The sequence below is a fragment of the Diaphorina citri genome, unplaced genomic scaffold (genome assembly GCF_000475195.1).
Source record: "Diaphorina citri unplaced genomic scaffold, Diaci psyllid genome assembly version 1.1 scaffold642, whole genome shotgun sequence".
Lineage (NCBI taxonomy): Eukaryota > Metazoa > Arthropoda > Insecta > Hemiptera > Psyllidae > Diaphorina > Diaphorina citri.
The window spans coordinates 85347-97021 of NW_007378075.1; the positions used below are offsets into that span (position 1 = coordinate 85347).

At 36.6% G+C, this 11675-nt stretch overlaps 1 protein-coding gene across 1 annotated transcript; it reads right to left on the minus strand.

The window, feature by feature from the left end:
* Positions 1 to 218: 218 nt before the first annotated feature.
* On the minus strand, positions 219 to 3788 carry LOC103510779. The gene is made up of 4 exons (XM_008475470.2): positions 3645 to 3788; positions 3356 to 3399; positions 2441 to 3208; positions 219 to 307 (listed from the first exon to the last, which is right to left on the minus strand). The coding sequence occupies exons 1-3, from the start codon at positions 3706 to 3708 to the stop codon at positions 2876 to 2878; spliced, it is 441 nt and encodes a 146-aa protein (XP_008473692.1). The 5' UTR covers positions 3709 to 3788; the 3' UTR covers positions 219 to 307; positions 2441 to 2875.
* Between the last annotated feature and the right edge of the window lie 7887 nt (positions 3789 to 11675).

The following is an 11675-nucleotide window of genomic DNA, read 5'->3' on the forward strand; positions in this document are numbered from 1 at the left end:
ATAACTGTTTAGAATCGAATTATATAACCAAAGTACCTAGGTATGTCCCGGTAAAAAAATAAAAAAAAGGCATTTTTTTTCACCTCTGAGTGCATATGTGTAGTACAGAAGTCAGAAGTTGTATTGAGTACCATGCTTTGAGTGTGATTATATATCTGTAGCGCTGTTTTGAGAATTATATATTAATATTTATTTCAATAAAATTGAGAACTATGAAATCATAACAAAATGAGAACTTGTCATTTATTTATCTTTATCTGGATTTGTGTGTTCAGATAGTTGTTGGATACAGATTGAAGGAATGTAGCTGTTTTGATGTGCACTGTACCAAACCATTGAACACAGAGGAGTGGCACTACATTGTGGCTAACACATTGGACACAAATACAGAAACTATGAAACTTGGCACTTTACACAGTGCTGGGAAAATTGAAATCTTGCTCTACATTGACATAACACATCTTGATTTCTCAATGCCACTCATGAAATGAGAATATTAATAAATTCATCAACCCTTTCATCATGCATTGTTGTGAACACCAAACTACTTGTATTGTGTGGACAGATTTTTAAATCTGAATTACGAAAATGCCTGTAGTTTTTGTTTGAGTAGGTACCTGGAAGATATTCACATTGGAAGTTTAATACCAATCAAACTGTGTAATTAGTACCCAAGTATGTATTTTTTTCTCCTTTTCACAAAACATTGGAAAAGAAAACTGCACATTTGAGTGGGCTGAGTTAATGCTGTAATTTTAGGTCCAATTCAATTAACTTTTCAGTATTTTTTTCTCCATTTCACAAAACATTGGAAAAAAAACTGCACATTTGAGTGGGCTGAGTTAATGCTGTAATTTTAGGTCCAATTCAATTAACTTTTCAGAAGTTCTGACACCCAATGTCTCGAAAACAGATTGATTTTAAAAAGTTTCCTTGTGGTAATTAATGACACAGCTAATAACGTTTATTAGTAATAATGACACAGCTAATTATTGTGATTAACTCATTTACTCTAAGCTTGTCATGAAATAGGTTAGTACGTTTCCTTGTGGTAATTAATGACACAAGCTAATAACGTTTATTAGTAATAATGACACAGCTAATTATTGTGATTAACTCATTTACTCTAAGCTTGTCATGAAATAGGTTAGTACTTACTGTAGCAGGTATTAGTACACGCTTAGTACTGTGACACGTGCTTTAAGTAATGGGATAATTAACGATGACTTGAACAATCGAACTCTTTTTCCATTGAAATCGACGTGAGAAACAAGTAAAATAATACCTAAGTAGGGTGGTAATACTGAATTATAGGTAGGTACTAGGTACCTACCAAATTACCCATACACCAAATAAGTTAACTTTAGTAAGTGGAACCCTACAATATTTCCAACAGTGTTGTAAGAACCCTAGGTGAACCCTATTCTTGTAGAAAAGCACTCCCTCAAATTGACTCTGGATAAAATGATGAAAGGTCTTACCTCAGGTGTTTTTTTATGCGGATAGGCAGTACCTACTTGATAATATGATAATCTTCCAGATAAATAATTAAGAAAACTTCAGGCAAGTACAAACTAGATAATATGCGGATAGGCAGTACCTACTTGATAATATGATAATCTTCCAGATAAATAATTAAGAAAACTTCAGGCAAGTACAAACTAGATAACTGGAAAATTCACTTTTCAAAGATTTCAGCTTTCAGCTTTCAGCACTTGCAACTCGCAAGCACGAAGCACGTGAGCAAAAGAGGAAAACAAAAAAGAAAAACAAAAATCAGCTGATTTGTCAAAGAGGTGATGAACAGTGGACTGGCAAGGGTACAGAAATGAAGCCAACTTATGAAAAGTTCGAACACAGCTGCTAGTGTTCCCTACTTGATTTACAGTGACTGTTTTGATGTGCACTGTACCAAACCATTGAACACAGAGGAGTGGCAGTAGTGGCACTACATTGTGGCTAACACATTGGACACAAATACAGAAACTATGAAACTTGGCACTTTACACAGTGCTGGGAAAATTGAAATCTTGCTCTACATTGACATAACACATCTTGATTTCTCAATGCCACTCATGAAATGAGAATATTAATAAATTCATCAACCCTTTCATCATGCATTGTTGTGAACACCAAACTACTTGTATTGTGTGGACAAATTTTTAAATGTGAATTACGAAAATGCCTGTAGTTTTTGTTTGAGTAGGTACCTGGAAGATATTCACATTGGAAGTTTAATACCTATCAAACTGTGTAATTAGTACCCAAGTATGTATTTTTTTCTCCATTTCACAAAACATTGGAAAAGAAAACTGCACATTTGAGTGGGCTGAGTTAATGCTGTAATTTTAGGTCCAATTCAATTAACTTTTCAGAAGTTCTTACACCCAATGTCTCGAAAACAGATTGATTTTAAAAAAGTTTCCTTGAAGGAATGTACCCATCATCTTTCATGTAAACTCAGAGAAGGACTCTACAACCATAGCCCTTTACAATCAACTTTGTTTTAGAATTCAGTTCATAAGTGGTTAAAAAACTCAAGGTCATCCAGTTGATCATAGTTTACATAAGTATTTTGCTTTACTTTAGTATTTTAAGCCAGGTATTATTCTTACCCCAAAGTGTGAGTAAATTTAAAAGAATGGTGGCATTAAATAATTTTCTATAGCCTAGTGTTCAGAGAGAAAATGAGAATAGTTTCATAAGATAAAAGGACCTTGCTTATTACTTCTAGTTTTCCCAAGATCTAACCATGGCAGTCTGAATGATCTTAGTCAGACGCTGAAAGTAAATCACAGCCCAGTCTTTATAGTAAACCACTGATTGAAAACAATATGGATGGCATATGGGTTCAGATATTAAATATTTATCCAGATCAAGTGCTGACACTGGTTGATAGAGAGGCACTCAAAATTTCTGCTACTTTTCGTTCTTTTTTACCCTTAGCTTTATTTTTCTTATTTTTGGCCTTGAGGACTTTCCTGTTCTTAGTTTGAAACTGTTCTGCTTTCTTTCTCTTCTTCTTGTCATGTTTTCGGTCCCGTCTTAGATTGTCTTTCAATTTTTTTATGGCTCTCCTAGACATCCACTCTGGATATTTTCCCTTTTCATCTACAAATGTCTTCACGTCTCCAGTTCTTTTCAGTCGACCAGTTCTGTCTTCAAGGTCACCTACTGTTTCATTCATTTTTCTAATCTCACTCATGATGTGTTTCTCGGCTCTCCTAGACATCCACTCTGGATATTTTCCCTTTTCATCTACAAATGTCTTCACATCTCCAGTTCTTTTCAGTCGACCAGTTCCGTCTTCAAGGTCACCTACTGTTTCATTCATTTTTCTAATCTCACTCATGATGTGTTTCTGTCTGGCTGACATTTTCAGTTCTTTAGCTGATCGGACTGAAATAAAGGAAAAAAAGAAGAAAAATTATTAAAACTTATCTCATTAAAGTTTATTAATAAATTATACTCTTTTCTAAGGAGCCAGTTGTCAGAATAAAACTGATTTTAAAAAGGGATGACAAGTGAAATCCGACTTGACTACCCATCTCACATTAAATTCATCCAGCCTGAGCAGGGCTGGGAAAAGATTGCATGTGAACTGGTGCATTCAACACGCATCATCATTGGATAACTATTTTTACCTGTAGCAACATCTTCAAGATTTTTCATTTCTGCATCTGTAGTGGTATCTGTAATGCCCAACATAGTTTTAAGTCTTTGCAGTTCTTTCTTTCCATAGCGTACTCTTTTGATCCTCCTCAGCTTACGCTCCCTTTTTAAACGACTTGAGAAGTCTCGCGACCATGGACAAAAAGAACTAAATAGAAACAACCAGCAACCAGCGCGATGCTAAAATGATTTCCAGTTTCGTGTAGGGTTTTTTAACCCTCACTCTGTTTTCTATAGTTGTTGTTGTCCTAGGTTAAGGTTAATTGTGTTGAATTTCCTCGTATTGGATTCCCCCGCTGTTAACCCTTGGTGGGATTAGCGTTCGGTTGTTCGATAATCACGACAATGGGAAGCTGGTAATACCGATGTAGTTTCCAAGTATCGCTCATTTTATTCAGCCATTCACAGGTCGAGTAATATGGTGAAATGTTTGCGTCCTTAAGGTTTTGTTCATTAGCATTCGGTTGTTAGATAATCACGACAATGGGAAGCTGGTAATACCGATGTAGTTTCCAAGTATCGCTCATTTTATTCAGCCATTCACAGGAGTCATATGGTGAAATGTTTGCGTCCTTAAGGTTTTGTCCAAATATAGTCGACCGGCTGTCACGCGTCGATTGATCGACAAGGTGAATCATTGTTTTCCAGGCAGTGTGGCAGTGTGGACGGTTCACTCGACATCGATCGACGGCCGGTCGACTATGTGTGGACACACCTTAATATACTCGTACTTTGGTGAAAAAGGCAGATTTTTGGGAAACCCTTAGTTGGGTTATAAATATTATGTGGGCAAGATTTCGGGCAAGATTTTTATGAAATAAATCTCTGAAACACTTTCACGCATGAGCTTTCTGTCTGTTCACAAGTAGACAAGGGTTGAAGGATAACTGAGTACATATTTCTCCTCTGAATCCCAAAACCTCTCCTCCAATACTATAACCCAGACCACCCTCCTTTCACTGTTTCATAAATCAGGGGCGAAATCAGCTTCGTCTTGAGCCTAGTAGATAAAGGGAACTGTAACTACTAAGGTCTTAAGGTGTGTCCACACATAGTCGACCGGCCGTCGATCGATGTCGACTGAAGCGTCCACACTGCATCGAATCGATGGCATAGATTCACCTCGTCTATCGACCATGTTTGAACACATATTTATTGTCCCGGAATCGAATAGAAGAACAGGATAAGAGAAAGCCAGCCGTTCCGAGAACGAACCTTATCTGTTTAAGATAAAGTCTGTGTAGGTACCCAATAGGTACCTAGTACGTTTGGCAACAACGCCAATCCTGAGTTCAGAAGTTGGCCATGCAAAGCTTCAGTTAGCAAATAAGTTGCAAAGGTACAAAACCTAGGGACTCGGGTGTCCAGACTAATAGCGTATTTTCCTTTCATTAATGCACATTAGCTTAATTCGAATTTTTCTTTCTGAAATGTTAATAATGTAGGTAGGTACATTAACTTCCCCTTTTTGGCGGTAAAATTTAAAATTTCATCAGCTGATTTTTTTTTTCATTTTTTTTTTTTTTTTTAATCGTCAATTTTTACCCCCCCTAAGAGAAGGAAGACAGGATAGGAGAAAGCCAGCAGTTCCGACAACGAACATTAACCCATCAGGATAAAATCCGCCCCGGCTGGGAATCGAACCCGCGGCCTAGGCAGACGCTCTACCAACCAAGCAAACTAGTAGCGTATTTTCCTTTCATAATGTTAATGCACATTAGCTTAATTTGAATTTTTCTTTCTCAAATGCTAATGCACATTGGCTTCCCCTCCTCTCCTTTCACGAATTTTGTAATGTAGCTTTTTTCTCGCATTACGATCCGCCATCTTGTTTTACATTAGGAATATAGGTTAATGCACATTGGCTTCCCCTCCTCTCCTTTCACGAATTTTATTGTAATGTAGCTTTTTTCTCGCATTACGATCCGCCATCTTGTTTTACATTAGGAATATAGGAAGTTTTTGGCGGTAAAATTTAAAATTTCATCAGCTGATTTTTTTAATCGTCAATTTTTACCCCCCCTACCAAACTTCTTCCATTTTATTATCCCCACCCCTGGAAAATCCTAATGTCAATGCGCATTAACATTACGAAAGGAAAATAGGCTTTGCGCAAGTCTCCTTGGTACCAGTAGATACCAGGTAAGCTATGTACCTTAAATTAAAAAATTAAACCCAAGTCTCCTTGGTATTAGGAGACCAGGTCAGTTATGTACCTGAAAAATAATTTGGACTGATTACAATATTTTCTCATTACTAGCTTCGCTAGTACTTTAGTAATCTTCTTCTTCTTCGTCTTTTCCCGTGTAAAGACGGGGTCGGCGTTTTTCGTCAGCCTCTCAATCAGCCCTAACCAGGGTGATTGAGTGACATTTGGTTTTGGCTTTGTCACTGGGTTGCTGGGAATGCTGGGATTGACTCTAGCTTAGTACCGACCGACCCGAGAGAAAATAAACAATGCTAATGGTGTATCCACTATCCACACATGTCCACATTGCCTTGACAACCTAGATTCACATCGTCGATCGACGGCCGGTCAAATATATTTTACACCTTAATAATGAAGAAGCGTACTCAACAGAGTCTTGACTATAGTACTGTAGTATATACATACTGACCCTTTCTTTCTGTGACGGACTTGACGGTCAAAGCTTTTCTTGTTTGACGAAAAAAATCGAGAATTTGTCTCTCATTCAGGGCCTTATTTAGGAGGAATATGCTTTGGCAGTCAAGATGTTAAAGTAGAAAAATTGAGCATAAAAGAGAAGCTTAAATTTGTGAAGTAAATATGGCAACATTGTAGACTAGCTGATGGCGATCGTGGCTCGACTCGAGACTCGAGACACTCGAGTTGATTTTGGATTTCTACTTTTCTAGCCATAAAATTGAACAGTAAAAAATTAAATACAGTGCTTGAATTTCATTTTAGTTTTAATTATTTTATCTCGAAATGCCCTTTTTATAACTACTCTTTTAGTTTAGAGCTTTTTAATACCTTTTAATTCCCAGTTTACTGTGTAACTTAAAATCATCAAAGGGTTCCTTCTAAAATTTTTTTAGACCAAAGGTAAGCTACTCATACCTACTAGTAAAATAAAATTTGTTTGTCTTTTGTACCACCTAAGTACTTGTGAACAAAAAATAAGTACAGTAGTGCTCAACTACTAATTATCCTTCCTTATAATCGTCCAAACTTCAAATGAAGTAGGTTTGTTTGGATTTTTGGAAACCTTTTCCCACACACCAAAAAATGATAAAGTATAACTCCTCAACTGATAGTCAGACAGGTACATAGGTATATGTATTTTACTACCCTATCTGAAAGGTTGTGAAAAATAGTTACCTACCTACTTGGGCTGGGAAAAACCATTCACATGCTAAACTATCTATAGTTTTTCAAAAATTGCACAAAATTTTCAGTTCACGATAGTAAAGACCATGACTTCTGATTTCAAAAAAGTATAACTCCTCAACTGATAGTCAGACAGGTACCTACATAGGTATATTTTACTACCCTATCTGGAAGGTTGTGAAAAATAGTTACCTACCTACTTGGGTTGGGATAAACCATTCACATGCTAAACCATCTATAGTTTTTCAAAAATTGCACAAAATTTTCAGTTCACGATAGTAAAGACCATGACTTCTGATTTTGTAAAATCAAAAAAAAAAGTAGCTTATGTACTTAGTGCTTATAAGGTTGAAATGGGTTTCTGCGCAAGTGCAGATGTATGAAAAATGTCCAATGGGCCAACATTAAGTCAACATGCGACCGTAAACCAGGGCCCCAGGGGTGAGCTAATGCGAAGACAATTTGAGTTACTAGAATAGTATTGATACTTAACAATATTTATGTCAGAAGATAATATGAAGTTTCCAGCGAGAAGTAGGTAACAGGACTTTAAAGAGATTTTTTTTTCTTTTTTAAAGATGTTTGATAGAGGGAACTCTAACAACTGAGGTCTTATTGTCCCAAAATCGAAGAGAGAAGGAGGGAAGGATAGGAGAAAGCCAGCCGTTCCGAGAACAAACTTAACGTTTGCCCGGGTGGAAATTGAACATTACACGACCGCTACCCTCCAAGATAACTAGGCTTTCACGCTGGCAGTATGTGTTTATGAATTTCATCTTTGAAGAGAAGAGCTGGTAACTAAAGTTCCCTAATAGACGTGGTACTTGAAGAATTTTTCTCCGACACCCTGTTGTACGTACACAACAATCGCAGCTCTGGACGGGAGATTGCTCCAAGTGCCACACATTTTCAAGGCTGATGCAAAAATCGTAGAATATGATTGTTGGGTGTTTGTTGAGTTCCATACAGCTGGTGATGTATTGCAAGTCGGAAATTCTCCAATGCCTGGGCAGCAAGGCACTAGGCCAAGTACCAAGCAGGTTGCTAAGGTCAGAGATGTAAAGATAAAAGAAATAAATAGAATGGCAATAGAATGAGTTGGTACCTAACTTAAGAATCTAAGGTGTAGTCAAAGTACTGGCATCAGAATAAAATTGTTGAGAGCAAGAGGACGAAGAGGATTAGTGAAATATACATAAATATGAAAACACCTTAACCAAGTCTTTGGTGTATTGGTAGGGTTTTTAGAACTTTGGGTTAAAAGGGCAAACAAGGGCTGGCCGAAGCCAAAAACAAATCGGTTCATTGGTTCTTTTTCTATCTCGAGAACTTTACAGAAAAAAAAGAAAAAAAAAAAAAAAAATCCCAGCTATTCAAAAGTGACAAGGGTACCTAGTTCTTATTTGAGAAAGAAGGGCGTATAATTTTACCAAAATTCATAAATCATCCATTGTAAATTGATTTAAAAAATATATCCCAACATTCTTAACTGATATCCCCCGTCTTGTCCCCCCACCTAGCGGTAGCAACCAGTTTCCTTGTGGTAATTAATGACACAGCTTATAACGTTTATTAGTAATAATGACACAGCTAATTATTGTGATTTGTGATTAACTCATTTACTCTAAGCTTGTCATGAAATAGGTTAGTACTTATAAGTACTACTGTAGCAGGTATTAGTACACGCTTAGTACTATGACACGTGCTTTAATGGGATAATTAACGATGACTTGAACAATCGAACTCTTTTTCCATTGAAATCGACGTGAGAAACAAGTAAAATAATACCTAAGTAGTGATTATTTACTTACTCAAAACCAGTAGGTATTAATTTTTATTAATGTACTTATAACTCTGTATCTTATTAATTCTCTGTCCTACCTTCTTAAATCTTCTGTGATCATTTTATTCCTTTTCTTCTGTGATATTTTTCACCCATACCAATTAATGTAGAATTTTGGTGTTCCGTAGCGTATGTAGGTACTTTTACATAAATGCAATGTTATCCATATATTGACGTTCTAACGCTTACCATCGTACGTTTACGGCCAGACATTGAATCCCCCCCAGTAAAAAGAACACATCCGAAAAGTTTTAAGAACATTTTTGTGGAAAAAGTCGGAACAATCCACCAACCCGTGGGTATTTCCAAAATTTTGACAACGCCGTTCATTGACACTAGAAACAGGTGTAACCATACCTACTGGTAGATAAGCGCTGATGTGAGCTATTTCTACAGACAAAACCTGATCTGTAGGTACCTAACTTGGTCTATAACCCGATGCTGTAACGATTGGATTAGGATTAGTAATATTCTGAGAGGCAAGAGCGAACGAAAAGGTGAGACAAAATTCGTTTTCGCTTTCATGCGAGAAAGTTGCTCACGCGCTGGTAATTACTTTTATTATTTGATCAGATATTATAGATAAAGTGGTAATTTATCGTCCTTATAGGATAGTTTCGGTTTGAAGTGTGAGATAATATTCCAGGTCGTACTTATTTCTGCATATATTATACTCTCCCGCCTAGGCAGGTACATACTCTGCAACTTCCATGAAATTTTGTTTTGTGCAGAATTATACGAGTCACTACAAATTTCTTCCTATAGGTAGGTACTTCAACATTTTGAACCATTACTTGACTCGAATAAGTGAATAACTGAATATCAATTAGGTACCCATTATTTATTGGGACTGCAATATGGATCCATCCAAAAAACAGCTCTGACGGTCTGACGGATAACTTCAACAGACTACCACACATTCATAAGCGTATACCTATCAGGGACCCGAGACTCCTGAGAAAAACAAGGCAAAGTTTATGCATCGCAGAAGCAGCTGCACAAATTTACAACCATAGACACAGAGGTACCCAGTCTGCAATATCAAGTGACTTCCTAGTGCAACTTGTTCTCAAGATCGCTGAGTATAAGGTGTTACCAAGGGCGCGACAATAATTTGTTTTACATACAAGTCCCCATTGTTATGCTCGGTTATTACATGCGACTCGAAGGTAGAACGTATATGACAAATACAAACAATACTCAAGACATGATGTATGTACCGTACCTGTACCTATATGATTGATGGATAATACCGGAATTCGCGACGATGTAAGTTTTTTCAACAGCTGGCAAATGGCGGATTTCGTCAGATAAAAAGTGAAGCAAAAATGGTGTACTAATTACGCATGGGGTGTCTATGAAATACTCATTGATGGGATATCATTTCAAGTTAGCAAAATCGCCAAGTTAGAAAATTCTACTTACAGTTTAAAAATGGGTAGGTAGGTAGGTAAGTTATTAGTATAAAAAGTACTTATTGACGTGGACCGTCAGGCTGATAAGTACCATAGATTTTTTCAAAATAATGGCATTACTTTTTCTCCCTTTAACCTGTTTACCATTTAAACCCCTTTAAAATTTGCATAGAGTATAAAAAGTAATTATTGACATGGACCGTCAGGCTGATAAGTACCATAGATTTTTTTCAAAATAATGGCATTACTTTTTCTCCCTTTAACCTGTTTACCATTTAAACCCCTTTAAAATTTGCATAGAATCATAGATTGCATAATGGGTGCTAAGATGAGACTAAAAGCCCCTTTCGGTACTATCCATGTAGGTAAAAGATACCCATCTACACATTTAGCAACAATAAAATTATGTTGGTTAGATACAACCTACTATGTATTTTCTCTTACAATTTGGACTATCTCCAGAAATATCTTTGATCTATTCTCTCACCGCTTTCAGGGCCGACTGTCACATTTTCGCACCCGCATAGTTGTGAGTTGTGTCGGTGAATGTTCGCAAGTAATGTCCTAAATTATTTCAGTTAGATTTGCATTTCAGTTTATCTGTAGTGGGTGTTTGTGAGATCTATTATTATGACATTATGAGAAATTAGATTTGCATTTCGTACAAGCTTAACCCATCCTCTAGGGCTGTTTGCCCCTACACTCAAGCCTCGGAGTGGGTTTTTTGTTTATAGATTTCCATTTACTACACTAGAATTACATTTACCCCTTATAAAATCGTAAGGACGTTATTTAGGAGCGTTTGCCAAACTTTCCCGTGTAATAACTCTGTCAGACACTGACCCTTCCGAGTTAGTTGATAAATTCTTGTGTTATTATTAATTAATTATGGGTGGTACCTACCTTGTTTAATGGATAGGCACCCATACTAGGTATGAATATTTTGTTAAAAATTATTATTCTAATGCATGTGTATTTGTGTAAATATGTACTTGGTGTGAATTTGCGGGGAAATTTTTCGTCGAAAAACAAAATAAAATAACCCATAAATTTCAACCTACCCTGCTCCTTCTCTTCAACTTCTTGTTCCTCTTCGCACCTACTCCTTTCCTTTTTCCTCTCTATTCATCTATTCTGTTTCTCCGTCTCCTCTTCTTCTCCTCCTTCATCCTCCTCTTCCCCTTCTTCTTCCTCCTCTTTTTCCTTCTTCCTATTTTGTTCTCGGAACAGCTGGCTTTTACCTATCTTGTTTTCCATCTCTCTTCGATTGCGGGACTACAAGACCACCGTTATTACAGTTCCCTCTATCAAACTTCGTAATACGAATGAAAAATAATAATTATGATAATAATAAAATAAACAAGTAAATAAAAATAAGATAAAGTCTCATCTA

Excerpts from the sequence above, each read along its gene's own strand:
- LOC103510779 (XM_008475470.2), bottom strand. The coding sequence starts at position 3,708 with ATGTTGGGCATTACAGATACCACTACAGATGCAGAAATGAAAAATCTT. Across the intron at positions 3,400-3,644 it reads TCTTGAAGATGTTGCTACAG|TCCGATCAGCTAAAGAACTG; the intron begins GTAAAAATAGTT and ends CCTTTATTTCAG. Across the intron at positions 3,209-3,355 it reads TGTCAGCCAGACAGAAACAC|ATCATGAGTGAGATTAGAAA; the intron begins ATCATGAGTGAG and ends GCCGAGAAACAC.